This window comes from Oryx dammah, unplaced genomic scaffold (genome assembly GCF_014754425.2).
Source record: "Oryx dammah isolate SB20612 unplaced genomic scaffold, SCBI_Odam_1.1 HiC_scaffold_24, whole genome shotgun sequence".
Classification (NCBI taxonomy): Eukaryota; Metazoa; Chordata; class Mammalia; order Artiodactyla; family Bovidae; genus Oryx; species Oryx dammah.
Genome location: NW_024070208.1, coordinates 28,859,276 through 28,874,920, shown reverse-complemented (window position 1 = coordinate 28,874,920; position 15,645 = coordinate 28,859,276). Strand labels below are relative to the sequence as shown.

Genomic DNA, 15,645 nt, shown 5'->3' with positions numbered 1-15,645 from the left:
GAGAAAGAGAGAAATGAGTAAAACAATTTAAAACAAGAAATACAAAGATCCTTTGAAAAATAGATCAGGACTGGTTAAAGGACTTCCGGCTCTAAACAGTAGATGATAAACATATTCTGATGGAGTCACTTGAGGAGGGCTTTCTGTGGGTTTAGAACGGTGAATAATGGTATCAGAGGAGGCTGGAGATGTGTCTGTGGTGTTTCCTAAACTTCTGCAGTTAATGACAAAGAGGACAGCATGTTCTTTAAAAACCTCGCTTGGTGCCAGTTGGGGAGACAAAGTCCTGCTGGATCTCAGTGGGCTGGTCTAACACAGTAGGGGTTTTATATTGTCTTATGGAGAACACACGCAGAGCACACTTTCCGTAGCTTTGAAATTGCCTTTAATCTGGCGTCTAGAGGGAAATTCTTTGGCTGTTAAGGTCCAGATGTGTTCGACCCCAAAATGTAAGGCCTGACTATTGAGACAGAATCCCCCATTTTCTATTTCACAAGCTGTTCCTTGAGTGCGATCTCACCAGTCTGCACTCCTAGCCAGTCTTGGAGGGCTGAGGCGGCCCTGGCTTTGCACTCTGTCGCTGGCAGACCTGGCTGTTTTCTGGAATGCTGGTGGAGTGGAGTGTGGGCTTCATCTCTCTGGGTCATGGATGTCCTCTCATCTCACATTATCCTTAGTTGCTGTCACCTGCTTCTCCTTGGGCGGTCAGGGACCTGGAGTGAGTGAGTGGGGTCACCACTTGGGGATTATCGTCATAGCAAGTGTGGCTCTTTCTGTTCTCTTTAAGAATGTGAATATTATCTGTCTTCCACAATTTTTCACTCTATTTTATCTTCTTTGTCTCTATCCTCTTAGATTATCACTCTGTGTTCCTCAAAAAAATTGTGCTTTTTTCCCCCCTCCAGCTTAATGTACTTCTTTCTTTTTTCCTCCTGGAGAAGAGTACTTTTGCATTCTAACATTCCATATAGTAGTTATCCCCAATAATTTAGCTTAAACACAATTTCTCATTTATTATTCAGCACTCTATTTCTGCATTTCAGCATTGTGGGAAAGAGACAGACTTTGGAATTAGATGGACCCAGGTTTAAATCCCAACTTTGCTGCTTAATTAGCTATAACACTTTTAACCCTGCTACTCGAAATGTTGCAACACAGATTCTCTGCCCTGCCCCCATCCACTGAGCAGACTCTACAGCTTAAGGAGACCCCCAGGTGACCACCACACATATTGACACTCGAGAACCACTGCTAGTAACACGGATAAATAGATAAAAATGTGTGCTCAGTCATGTCCAACTCTTTGTGACCCCATGGACTGTAGCTCCCAGGATCCTCTGTCTGTGGGATTCCCCAGGCAAGAATACTAGAGTGGGTTGCCATTTCCTTCTCTAGGGATCAAACTCACGTCTCCTGCATTTGCTGCCTTGTTAGGAGGATTCTTTGCCACTAGCACCTCCTAGGAAACTTGTAACATCTCTCTCTGTATTAAAGACACTTCTGGAGTGAACCTATAGTGAGATAGTCACTGAGAACTTTCAAATAAGGCACATAAGATTATTCTCTGATGGTAAAATCATCAGTTTATGTGTGAACCAGGAGAGAACCAACCCACAATATCTGTCTTATTTGAAAGAGATAGCATGACTCCCAGGCCAGAAGGAAACTTTTGTTGTTCCCCTGTGGGTTCAGCGGCCGGGGGCGGCGGGGGGAGTCAGCCAAATCACCTTTGAAAGTGCTGGTGTACTATGTTACCAGCAAATGATAAGAATTGTGGTTCTATGGCAAGGCCATGAATGTATCAAGCTCCCTTAGCATTTTGATATCAGAGGTCCAAATTCTGTAATTCCCCTTACTCCAATTCCAGGCAGAAGGATGTTAATCTAAATTCACACAGAGGTCCATCTATGGAAGAAGAACATACTAGGGACGCCTCCTTGGTGCTACAGACTCCACTGAAGGAGCCTGGTGGGTTCCTTCCTTCCATCGAAGGAACTGGAGGGTTCCCAGTTCCTGCTGATGAAAAACTCCTATGTGAATGAGAATTAATAAAGACACACAAGATTTCCAACAGCATTCTGAGAACATATACTGCCACTAACTTATTTTAAATGTGTAAATTACTTAGCACTTGAAAATAAATGAAAAACTGTCCTGGTAATAAAGTTCTTTATTTTAGCAAACATTTATTGAGTGAGTGAGTATGTGTGTGTGTGTGTGTGTGTGTGTAAGTGTACATGTACATACATACACACAAAAACCCTGTGTGAGACAGAGATATAAGATGTGGTCCCTACATTCAAGATAGGAAGGAATCTGGCTGGGGAAGACCTTGATGCCAGTTGGAAGGCCCTCACCATCTACATGTCAGTAGCTGAAAGATCAAAATAACTTGATGTTAAAGCCCATGGGAACAGTGTCCATGACTAGAGAGATCCTTCAAGTTCAGAGGCATTTTGGGAGTTGGGGCATTGATAATGATTTAAGGCAAAAAGGGCCGTAACTAAGACGGAGGCAGAGAAGTGGAAAGAAAGGATGATTATAAGCAACATTATATAAGAAGAATCAATATTGATTAAGAAAAGGAAAAACAAAAAGTTCCTGTAGTTTTCAACGAAGATTTGGAGTCATTTCCATTCTATTTAACAAACATCGAGTGCCCGAAGCATGCCAGAGTCTGTGCAGGGTGCTGAGTTTACAAAGCAGTGAGGGAATTTCTACCCTCCAGGAATTCTCAGTTCTAGGAGGAAGACAGATACCTGAACAAGTAGCGCTACAATGTAAATAGAAGGTATGGTTCAAGTGCAGTGGAACTCAGGTAAGGGAGCAGCTAAGGATTCTAGAGGATGAGACAGAGGATGAGACGGTTGGATGGCATCACTGACTCAATGGACATGAGTTTGAGCAAGCTCTGGCAGTTGGTGATGGACAGGGAGCCTGGTGCGCCGCAGTCCATGGGATCACAAAGAGTCGAACACGACTAAGCAACTGAACTGATTGAAGGATTTTAGAGGATGAGGTGGTTGGATGGCCTCTCTGATGGCATCAATGGACATGAGATTGAGCAAACTCGGGGAGATGGTGAAGGACAGGAAAGCCAGATGTGCTGCCGTTCACGGGGTTGCAAAGAATCAGACATGTGAGTGACTGAACAACAACAAAGGATGCTAGAGAGAAGGGCAGGTGTGTTACAGTACTGTGGCGAGAGCAGAAATCAGGTTCAGGAATAAAGTGAAGCAGGAAGAGTAAGCATCAGCAGTACACGGTGGGCTGATGGAGCAGTCGGCCAGAGAGGGGCCAGTCTCTGCGTGGGTCAGAGAGGGGAGAGCAGAGTCAAATGAGGGCTGTGTGTGTCTACAGAACCCTCTTCTGCTACATGTAATACAAGAGCTTAAGGCTGTGCCTTCCTACCAAGCATATGTCCTTTTGGTTTTTTTTTTTTTTCCAAATTGTTTCCTATGTACAGGATTATAATTTGATTTCAATATGCACTGCAGTGCACTCAAAGTTTAGCTTCCATCTGTCACCATAAAGGTGACCCCACGTACCCTTTCTCCTGTCCACCACCTCTTCCCTGTGGTGACCACTTCTCTGCTCTCGGTATCTCCTTGCTCATTTTTGTTGGGTTTGCCCATTTATTTGTGTGTGTGTTCGTTCTTCATTTACATTTGGGCTCAACATGCTTTTTCAGGATGGTTGAGGTTTCTGAGAATCATTCATGACATCTGATAATTGGTTTTTCCAACAGATTGTTTCTGGTTCCAGAACAGCTACTATCTCAGGGTCCTGTAGAGTTAGAGTGAGGGTCCCATTCACTTTAGAGTGAGCTGTGCCTGCGGCGAGCTCAGGGAGTCTGGAGTTGCTGCTTTTCTTGTTCGGAGCTGATGTAGGACACGAGTTGCTCAGAGGCATCTCCAGTAACCATCTAGGAGGCACTGTGTTCACGTCTGCTGGGGGCCAGAAAAGTTAGCTTAGCTCAGGAATGCAAGCTAAACAAAAGGTTCCAATGGACCCCTTGATAGTTTGTGCTTGAGTATGAGATGGGTGGGCTTTGTTTTTCCCCACTGTGATTGTCCTGGGTTCCCACAGGGCACTGATTACAGGGCTTCCCGAATGCCAAAATTTGCAGATACTCAAGTTTCTTATGTAAAGTGGCATAGCATTTGCATATAACCTACACACATCCTCCCATATACTTTAAATCATCTCTAGATTACTTATGATATGTATTACAATGTAAATGATACATAAATAGTTATAAATAGGATTCATATCATTGCCAGAGAGTGGCAAATTGAAGTTTTGCTTTTTGGAACTTCTGGAATTTTTTTCCAAATATTTTTGAACTGTGGTTGGTGGAATATGTGGATCCAGAGGGCCGAGTCTATACCTAAAAGCAACATTTATCCACTCTGATTAAATCTGTCATCAACTTCAGTCATTAACTTAGCCTATGATCTTATCAAAATCAAAATATTTTATGTCTGAGCTTCAGTTTCAATATTTGGAAATGGAAGAGGGGAAAAATGAAATAGGCATGTTTGAAGGTCTGTTGTGAGCCCCACACATTATAGTTTCTCCTTTAGTCTCCATAAAAGCCCAGTAGAGAAGGATTAGATCCCATTTAGCGCTTCAAAGAAATGGCAACATGGCCAAGCTCATTATAGCCCATGAAGGGCAGAGCTGTAACTTGAATCCAAAACCATGTGATCTTCCAGTACACTAATGAAATTATGAAAATTCAGCTCATGAAGATCAGTCTTCAGATAGGCTGCTTTGGGTAGTTGCAGCTGTTTACAGTTCATTGTGACCGGTTCTCTACTGGTGTCATGTCTAAGTTCCAGATAAGTTGCTCAAACATTCTCATTAACTGCTCTTGGGATTTTCTTCTAGATGGTATATGTTTATGTCCTTTTGTGGCATTTAGTTCCTTAACGTTAAAAATGCCGTCTGTTGACAGGAAACACATGGTAACATAAATCTCTTACAAATCTATAATAGAACTAAATAACTTCTTACCATCTTGGGTAACAATAATTTTCCTGCAGAAGGCGGCGGATGAACTTCTAGTGCTTCAACACTGAGTCTCATGCTGCAGTTCAGTGAAAATCTTAAGTGTATAAGTGAAAAGTAAAATATATAAGCAAGTGAGAGTAAAAACAAATTGGCTTGCTTTGGATTCTCATTAGTGTTATTCAGTGTTTCTTAAATTATTCTCCAGTGGAAGTGGACCAGAAAGTGGACAAAGGTGTTAAATAATGGAGATCTTTTCCTAATTTGCAAGAAAACATATTTAACAAATAGATTTTTACACTTTTACATTTTATAATAAATTATTCTTAAGCATTTGGTGTCTGTCATCACTCACTGAAATACTTTAATCTAGCAATAGTATGAAATGTGATCAAGCAGAAAAGAAATTGCATCTGAACTGCTTTCATAGATCAATATTTTGTGATATCACATAGAGAGAACCTTACCTCCGAGATACTTGGCCACCTGAACTAGTTTGAGAAATTAAACCATCAATGAAGTTACTTTAAAATTATCTATTAAATGCACCACTCATGAGTAGTCAGCCTTATAATTGTAAAATACAGAATGACTCCACTGAGTAATTATTCATACATTTATGTCTGAAATTTCCTTCTTTGCATTCAGCAAGTATAATAAAATACTTATGAAAAGTTAATGTCATAGCTACAGCATAATGGACAGTCTCTTTTAGCCTATTTATATATAAAATGCCAAAGTAAGCATTAAGAAAACATTTGCAAAGTACATTTAGTATTCCTCTCTATCCCCCCACCCCCCAAAGAAAACACCAGTATGAAGTAGTTCTGTGATTCTGTGCACTTCAGGTCCTCAAGCTGCCCAATACCTAGCTCATCTGTGATGGAAGAATATGATCATTTAAACGCAACAAGAACATCTTTGTAAATGTTCCTCCCCTTTCACAGCGACACAGAGCTAGAATTCATCTCACCATTGGCTCGGCTTCCCGTAAATGAAGGAGCTGAGCAACCAAGAAGCCAGCTAGACTTTACTCCCTTCCTGAGCTTTGAGGGCCAGGTCTTTGCGAATTCCACCCTTCCTTCCTGACAGCCTGAACTCAAAAGGGCAGTAACAGAGAGATGGAAAAAACACACACAGCCACCCCATGCTGACCTTTCATCTCTTCTAAGACGGTCTCAGTGTAGTTGCCATGGAAAGTATGCTCAACAGATATAATACCAAGAATGGCTTTAGGAAGACTTTTTCAGGCATAGAAAAAATTATTACAGTTGAGGTTTGAAGAACAGTATTGACATTCTCTAAGGGGAATGTGAATGTGACAGTTAGTCGCTCAGTTGTGTCCGATTCTGTGAGCCCATGGACTGTAGCCCGCCAGGCTCCTCTATTCCCGGGATTCTCCAGGCAAGAATACTGGAGTGGTTAGCCATTCCCTTCTCCAGAGGATTGTGGGTTACACCTAAGTGAAGTAGCTGAATGTTCTACCTGGGGAGATCTAAGAGTCAGACACAGGTTTCTATCACGTTGATGGGTCTGAAGTAAGTAAAGGAGCTTGTGCATATCCCACCCAATGTTTTTTAAATCAGTGTTTAATTTTAGAGTAGTTTTGGGTTTACAGGAAAGTTGCAAAGGTAGTACAGATGGTTGTCATATACCCCACACCCAGTTTTTGCTATTAACCTCTTACATTATCAAGGTATATTTGTCACAACTAAGAAACCCAACATCAGTACAATATTATGAACTAAACTCTGTATTTCATCTGTTTTTCCCTAATGTGTGTCTTCTGTTCCAGGTTACCATTGAGGATGCCACATTCCACTTAGTTATCATGTCTCCTTAGCATCTCATCCAGATCTGCACAAGTATTCTTAAATTATTGAAATATAATGGTAGCTACTTTAAGATTTTATTACAGATTCAGTAATTAAGATGGAATTAACCCGTGGTCAGGGACTCTGAATTCTGAACCCTTTACCCCGGTGGGAGGAACCCCCTCCATTTTTGTCGTTTAGTTGCTAAGTCGTGTCCAACTCTTTTGCGACATCATGGACAGTAGCCCACCAGGCTCCTCTGTCCATGGGATTTTCTAGGCAAGAATATTGGAATAGGTTGCCATTTTCTTCTCCAGGGGATCTTCCCGCCCCAGATATCAAAACCCTGGTCTCCTGCATTGTAGGCAGATTCTTTACCACTGAGCCACTAGGGAAGCCAATTCGTTTACCAATTCAAAATATTTTAGATGACGGTGACTTGACGAAAATACCCTTCTGATGCTCGGGTAACTTTAGAGAAAACAAGTAAATGAACCCCTTGACACACTGTAGTTGGCTTTCCTCCAAAAATTTTCTGCTGTTTTATCCACAGGAAGAGCAGGAAAATTTGTTATGACTGTGAATGTTACAGTATTGGAGGGTGGGGGTAGCGGAGAGCTCTTTTTTAAAAAACAAAAAAAAACTAGATATTTTAAAATTACAAAAACCTGTAAGAGTGAGTGACTAGGTTCACCAGGCAGGCTGAAAGCAATAGCCTATTTTTTTAAATATTATTATATTAACCCATAACTAAAGATAATGTACAATGTTGAATTATATACATATAAGAGAGAGAGCATGAAATAAGCTGTCAAGAAACAGGGTCTGAGAAATACAGCATCATTGCCTTGTTCAGTCTTAGAGCTTGCTTTAAAGGTGATAGTGGAAAGTCTTGGTGACATGAAGCATTGATCTTCCATTGCTCCAGTTGCCTGCTTTATAAAAGAAGTTAAGTCTCGCCTGCTTAACTACAGAAATATTTTAGGCTAACTAAGGTTTTCCATTTCTATTGCCACCTCCCCAGCTCAGGCCCTGAGCACTGTGTGCCTGGGGCTATTGCAGGATTATCCTTATTCTATTCAAGCATGCGTGCGTGCGTGCGTTTGTGCGTGTGTCTGTGTGTGTGTCTGTGTCTGTGTGTGTGTGTCTGTGTGTGTCTGTGTGTGTGTGTGTCTGTGTGTGTGTGTGTCTCTGTCTGTGTCTGTGTGTGTCTGTGTGTGTGTGTGTCTGTGTGTGTGTGTGTGCTCTTAACCGCCTTTGGTCCAGCCTGCACACCACTGCTAGATTAAACCTCCCCAAACACCATTTTTATGAGCTGAGTATTCTACTCAGCAACTTTTTGGAGCTTCTCACTTTCTAGAGAAGAAAATGGAAATTTTTTAGACTGGCATTAAGTACCTTTTTTGGACTTCCCTGATAGCTCAGACGGTAAAGTGTCTGCCTACACTGTGGGAGATCTGGGTTCAATCTCTGGGTCAGGAAGGTCTCCTGGAGAAGGAAATGGCAACCCACTCCAGTATTCTTGCCTGGAAAATCCCATAGACAGAGGAGCCTGGTAGGCTACACTCCATGGGGTTGCAAAGACTCAGACATGACTCACTTTCACTTTCAAGTACCTTTTTTGATTTATTTCCAACTTTAAAATCATCAACTTTGTTTCCCTTCACTCTGGTGTGCCAGAATCCCTACACCAGTCAGATATTTTCTTCTTTCAGTTCCTTCAAAACCCTCATTAATCATATAATCATTATCAACAAACAACAATATTGCACCTTCACAACCATAGGATTTCCTGCTTAGGCTCCTTGCTTAGTTTCTTTTTTGACTATCATTTTAAATTTCTACCCTTTATTTAAAAGGTCAGGTAAAATCCTACCTTCATTTCTCTTAAACTCCCATCCATCCTCTTTCTCCGGTGATCTCTCTCCTGAGAACTCCTGATTTTAATATGCACTCTTAATATGTTAGTATATTTCCTCCTGGTATTATGTTCTATGCCTGCATATTTATACAATGAAAGAAAAGTGAAAGTGTTAGTTGCTCAGTCATGTCTGACTCTGTGACCCCATATACTGTAGCCCACCAGGCTCCGCTGTCCATTGTATTTCCTGGCAAGAATACTGGAGTGTGTCTCCACCCTCTTTTCCAGGGGATCTTCCCACCCAGGGATCAAGCCCAGGTCTCCTGCATTGGCAGGTGGATTCTTTACTGTTTGAGCCACCAGGGAAGCCCTATACTTAGATAGGTTCTTTCACTCTTTTTTCACTTAACATATCCTGAACATTTTACAACATGAAGTGTTTCTGAAGCAAGATTGTAAATGGTTTCATAGAGAGTCTGCATCAAATTCTACACTGGATTAAGGTATTTACACGTATAGTTGGACTTTTGTTTCCTTTTTTTTTTTTATTTTAAGTAAGGCTGTCATAAACATTTTTACTCATCTCTAATTATGTTCTTGAGAGAAATGCCTAAGAGTAGACTTATTAAGGATGATTTTATTAGGGTCTTGATAAGTATTTCCAAATTACCTTCCAGATTTTATGCCAGTTTTTTTCTTTTATCTGTAGTGTATGAACATGTTCTTCTTATCACTGTCTCATCAGCACTAGGTTTTATGATTTGCCTGTACTGTTTGTTAATTAAGTAGTTAAGACCTAACTCATTGTAGTTTGACATGTTCCAGTTATAAGGTCTTCATCAGAGAGATGTTTTGCAAATATTTTCTCCCAGTCTATGCCTAGTCCTTTCATCACTTAACAATATCCCTCAAAAAGCATAAACTTTTGATTTTGGTGATTTTCAGTAAGTCAGATTCTCATGAACTCTGCTTTTGGTTTGGTCCCTAAGAAATCCTTGCCTACCTTAAAGTGGCAAGGATTTTCTCCTATATTTTCTTCAGAAGTTTTATAGTTTTAGATGTTAGACTCAGGTCTATGGTCCATTTTGATATCATTTTTGCATGTGAGATATGGATTGAGTCTCATTTTGGGGATGATATTTAGTAAAAGATCAGGAATCTGTCCAAAATAAGGAAAGTAGAATAACTCATCTATCAAAAGCATGTTTGTTTTTTGAAGAAGAGGGGAGATGTTTGCCTTTAACACAGGGTACGTTATTGCTACTCACTTATTGAGTCTAATTTGAGGCATACTTCACATTGTATATGATTGATTATTGGCAGAAAACCATATATTGTATTACTACTTAGGTTATTTGGGGGGTAGACTTGTTTATTTCACCGAAGCCATTAGTATAATTATATTAATTAATGTATTTATTTGTATAAGAAGCATTTTTGAGGATCTAAGAAGTACAAGGCACTGTACTTCTTAGATGGTATGGGAAAATAATTTCTTTGCAGTCCATGCAATTAACATCTGATTTCTAGAATGAAAGGGAGTCAAAGTAATTAACTTTCTTAAGCCACAAAGTTACTATTGTATGAAGAACATCTGTCAACAGTAAGAAACTTGGGTTCTTGGGAATGCATGTACTAAAAAGATTATTAAGGAGAGGAGTGTGATGAATAAGAATATTTTGTAGTGCCTATGGTTTGGAGTTATTTGTGAAATGAAAAGTTTCTCAGTAATTGGCAGTGCCACGCAAGTTTTTTAATCACCTGCTTTTCTCTGTAGGTCATCAGTTCAATGAGCTCCCTTTCTGAATACTGCCTGCCTTCCATTTTACGTACATTATTTGACTGGTATAAAAGGCAAAATGGCATTGAGGATGAATCACATGAGTACAGACCAAGAACCAGCAATAAATCCAAAAGGTACATTTCTTTTATATAAGGATTATGAGGATTTTTCTTTCTCTTTCTCTTTATTTTTTCCTAAGAAACCAATCTGAGTAGGAGTTGGGAATGCCACTAGACCTTCTGACCTCTTTACACTTGAGCCTAGGCTGCAGGGTCCCTTTTCTAGCAGGTGGCACCTTCAGAATGTTAGTTGCTGTGAGCCGCCACAGGTTGAAATGGTTCCATGACTTTATTTTGCCAGTGGTGGGGGCAAGGTGTCAAAGACCCCAGGTAACCCTCTTGCCTGCTTCTCTCCTGGGCTCTCTCTCCTCTGGTGCACAGTTAAAGGCAGAAAGCCTGCAGCAGGCCCTGCAGGACATTCCCTAGATATTCGGAATCACTTTGTAACCTTGGATGCCCAGGGTACTGCAGTGGGAAGGTCAGTGGATTAGACATTAGGGATAGTCCCAGAACTGCCACCAATGAGCCATGAGACTCTGGGCAACTCTCCACCTCTCTGAACCTCAGCCTCTTCATGGGCAAAAGTGGGAAGTCAGATCACCCCATCTCTAGCTTCCCTTCTGGCTGAGATTTGCCTGTTTGTTCTGTGGTTCCCTTCTCTTGTGGATTTGAAAAGTAGAACTTGCTGCTACTTGTGCTATTCAGCCATAAAACAAGACGCTTGATTGAGCTGTCCGATGAATGTATGTCCCCCAGAGTTCTAAGTAAATAGGTATAATTTTGTGTGTTTGAAATCAACCTAATAAAGCAAGGTAGCAAATAAGAAAGTTTAATGCATTTACTTTTCTTTAAAAAAAATGAGAGATTATTTTAAAAGCACAGATTTATCCACATGGATTATACATTTTTAATGTTTTTAAAGACAATATAATGGAAATTAATCACTCAGAAAATCAGATATTAACTACTACTTGTGAGTGATTTATCCCTCTCATGTTTCTTGACACTCCAGTGCTTAAAAATATGTAAACTTCTCTTAAAATTGAAGACCTGTTATTTTACCAAATTATATGTCATCTGAACTTGTAATTTCATTTTGCAATATGCTTGAGTTTTATGCAAGATTTATTTACTTATTTTGTTTGGAGGAGAGATTAATAACTTTTGTATATTGAATAATTATTCTAGTTGAAGAACGATTTTTTTCATGGAGATAATTCATATACTATAAAACGCATCCTTTTAAAGTGTGTGAGTCAGTGCTTTTAGTTTATTCACAAGGTTGTATAGCCATCTCATCGTCTCATTCAAGAATATTTTTATTACCCTAAAAAGAAACCCATACCAATTAGCAGTTTCTCATAAATACTTTTTAATGTATCAAATTTAAAGGTAGAATTTCAATTCTGTGTCTGAAAATGATTCAGTCTGTATGATTAATAATTTCATCCATTTATTAATTTAGTATTTTCCCCGTATAACATGGCAGCTTATTAATAGATACTAAAACTTTCTGGGAGTGGAAAGTGGGACAGTTTGAATGAGCTTAATTCAGTTAGTTTTAGTTTTTTTTCAGAATTGAGTTACTAAAATTAGATTTTTCATAAACTGATTTCTGTATGGATTGAAAATAATTGGTTTTTAGATTGTGTTACTGATTATTTCCAGGAGATCAGAGTAATTGCCAAGATCAAATACAGAATTGGTACAGTGAAGTTCAATTCAGTTGCATTTTAGTTAGCAATTGGAAGCTTAAAATAAGGAGAGAATATGTGTTTTGGAGAAAACCAAAAGAATGAGGGTCTCTAGAATATGACGTAGCTAACATTGGGGTTTTTCTTATTAGAAACAAGAAAAGAAGAACTTTAGGAAGAAGCATAAACAACTGAAAACAGTCAAATGTGATGGAGGTGTATTTGGGTTATGATCTCTAAGATTGTGTATGATTTCTAAGATTAGTATAATATCAACATTTTGACTGCCAAATAAATTTGTCAGATGCCTCTGGCTCCTGGCAGAGAGACCTCAAACCAGCAACAATGTGAATTCATTATTGGAAACATATATGTCTTCCTTTTATTTGAAAGCATAAATTGACTGATCAAATAAAATCGAAGCAGGAGTTTAATTTTTTTTCTACCCCCCAATTTTTTTTGTTTTGCTACTTTCTCAAGGTCCTCAGGCCCCTTTTAAAGACCCCAGTAGCCATCCTCTCTCCATGTCTGCTGGCCATCTCTGAGAGTTTGCCTTCCCTTTGGTCTACAGACTTCTTGTTTCTCTTCTCCATGATGTAATCTCTAGGTCAGACTTGCAGACGCCCTCTGTTTAACGTAACTCCATATATTTTCCTCTCCTCCCTTCATCTGGCAGCAGCACTTTCTAATTCTGGTGGGTCTTGAAGGGCTCCAGGTAGATGATTTGGTCCATCGCTCTCTCTCCTGGCAGAACTGTTTGTTAATGATCCTGAAGAAAGAGCTCCTACCTGGTTCATACATTTCCCCTTGCAAGTTAAAGCTGCAGCTTCCTTTGTTGACCTGCTCTGTCACCTACCAGGCTTAACTGGACTCTCTGAAGGCTGCAGAACTCCTCCAAAGTTCTTTTTTTTATCTTTTATATGCTTTCTTCTCATTCTCTCTGGACTGAAGAGAAAAACATTCCGTATTTAAAAGTATTTTGAAAATATCTGCCTGACAAATCCAAATTCCATCATCCTTTCTCATGAATTTTACTTAATATACAAGTACTGAGCAGTTATGTGTTTGGGAGACTCTACTAAATACTTACACGTTTTAATACTCAAGCAAACCTTACTATAATGACTGTTATTATTTCCATTTTGTAAATGGAAAAATTACTGGTAAGTGTAAGAGCCATAATTTTCACCCAGGACTGTTCCACACCAAAAACCAACGCTCTTAGCCACTGTTCTTTGCTAAGGAGCTTGGCAGTCACTTCATTCGTTCAGTTCCAAATTAGCCCTCAATCAGTTCATTAGAGAAGCAGGAAATGAAGGGAGGGAGGTAAGAACTCACACTTCTGTCCTCCTGATAGTGCTTATTCTGCTCCCTAACTTTTGATGAGTTCAGATGACTCTCCTTTGCCCCTTCTAACTCTTCGTCCATCTGCTCTTTAATCTTTCTCTCTTCCACCACCCCTTGACATCTTCTTTCTTCCTCTCATTAATCTCAAGTGGCAAAAGGTCAAGAGAAAGGGCCGGGAAGGCAGGGGGAACAAAATTTAATACTGATTCTCGTCCACCTGCTACAGTCCTACTCCCATTGGTAATCATACTGTTTCTTTCCATTGTTTTGATCTTTTCACAAGATCCTCTTAAGTGTCTACCTCTAGCCTGGGAGCCCTTGGTCATGTTTGTTTCCATCTTCAAGATGATAGGATTCCTAGATTGAAAGGTGCCTTAAGAAAGTCCACAAGATGAAATTGTAGGTTCCCAAATAGTGACTCAAGTTGACTTGGTTGAACATTTAAAATATGATGTCAGATACTCTAATCCACAGTATGTCCATCGTACCACACTTATTATAGGAGTAACTTCAGTGTGTATTTATCACTGCAGTCTTGTCATAACAAAATTGGTTTGCAGTCCATTGGGGATGAATCCTAGATTTTTGATAAATTATATCACTTGGAGAATGTCTTTAGTCCCTATTTAATGTGAATATTTTAAATTTTTACAGTGATGAACAGCAGCGAGATTATTTAATGGAAAGACGGGACCTCGCCATTGATTTTATTTTTTCTTTAGTATTAATAGAAGTTTTGAAACAGGTAGGTCATCAATTTAATGTTACCTTTAGATAAGGTTTATTTATCTGATAGCAACTTATATTTTTGAGGTCTAAGTTTATTAAATTGTTCATAAATTTCAAATACCACGTCACATGAACTATATTGCTTGATGGCTAAAGGCTGTCTATAGTCCATTGGAAATACTCTTATTGATTTGATCTTTAATATTCCCTTCCAAGCTAAGAACCATCTTTTTTTTCTCTTTTCCAGATTCCACTTCATCCTGTAATAGACAGTTTAATACATGATGTTATTAACTTGGCTTTCAAGCACTTTAAGTACAAAGAAGGGTAAAGTAATTTCTTTCCTTCAAATTTTGAAGAAGTCGGGTGCTTAAAATGAAATCGAGTTTGCTCTTTTCAGATGACCAGGGGCATTCCTCACCTGTCTAATTGTATCTTGTCTAGGTACCTTGGTCCTAACACTGGCAATATGCACATTGTGGCAGACCTGTATGCAGAAGTCATTGGCGTATTGGCACAAGCTAAGTAAGTGAACCTCAGAATCCTTTACCATAAGAAGATGAGTGTCTGTGCCATTCGGCCCTACTCCCAGAAAGGGGAAGTGTATGTGCTTACAAGAAACCTAGGGTTTATTTTTGCTGTGTGTGTCCTATCACTGAACCTCACTAGAAGCTCCCTGAGGCAAGTACCACGTCTTCTTCGAATTTGTTTTCTCCATTACCTTTATCACTTGGCAATCGGGCCTGATACTACCAAGAGTCCATGAGCTTTAGACTGCCACATCCAAGAGGGAAATGGCCTGACCAAAGTACTTTTCTTCCTGCTCAGTTTTTCAAAGAAGTTTATCAGTTTTTTTTTTAATTTTAATTTTTACTTTATTTTACTTTACAATACTGTATCGGTTTTGCCATACATTGACATGAAACCGCCACGGGTGTACATGAGTTCCCAAACATGAACCCCCCTCCCACATCCCACCCCATATCATCTCTCTGGATCATCCCCATGCACCAGCCCCAAGCATCCTGTATCCTGCATCAAACATAGCGATTCGTTTCTTACATGATAGTATACATGTTTCAATGCCATTCTCCCAAATCATCCCACCCTCTCCCTCTCCCTCAGAGTCCATTTTCACAGAACTAGAACAAATAATTTCAAGATTTGTATGGAAATACAGAAGTTTATCAGTTTTAAAAGTCTTGTTTTCTATATTCCATGAGTGGGTGGTTACGGTATAGCATCCATGAATGGGAAAATTCCATTCTAGAATGTCCCTTTACTATAGACCTTACTTAATTCAGCCGAGCTAAAAATGTCCCAGACTCTGTCATGGAAACAAGTT

The 15,645-nt window shown here is 39.5% G+C and overlaps 1 protein-coding gene across 4 annotated transcripts in view; it reads left to right on the top strand.

The window, feature by feature from the left end:
- FRY (FRY microtubule binding protein) overlaps positions 1 to 15,645 on the top strand; it is a 323,252-nt gene that overhangs the window by 155,902 nt on the left and 151,705 nt on the right. For all 4 annotated transcript variants that reach the window (XM_040267100.1, XM_040267099.1, XM_040267101.1 and 1 more), the window contains 4 exons: positions 10,466 to 10,605; positions 14,226 to 14,316; positions 14,548 to 14,627; positions 14,745 to 14,825. In XM_040267100.1, the coding sequence (XP_040123034.1) occupies positions 10,466 to 10,605; positions 14,226 to 14,316; positions 14,548 to 14,627; positions 14,745 to 14,825 (392 nt within the window). The remainder of the gene's footprint in view (positions 1 to 10,465; positions 10,606 to 14,225; positions 14,317 to 14,547; positions 14,628 to 14,744; positions 14,826 to 15,645) is intronic.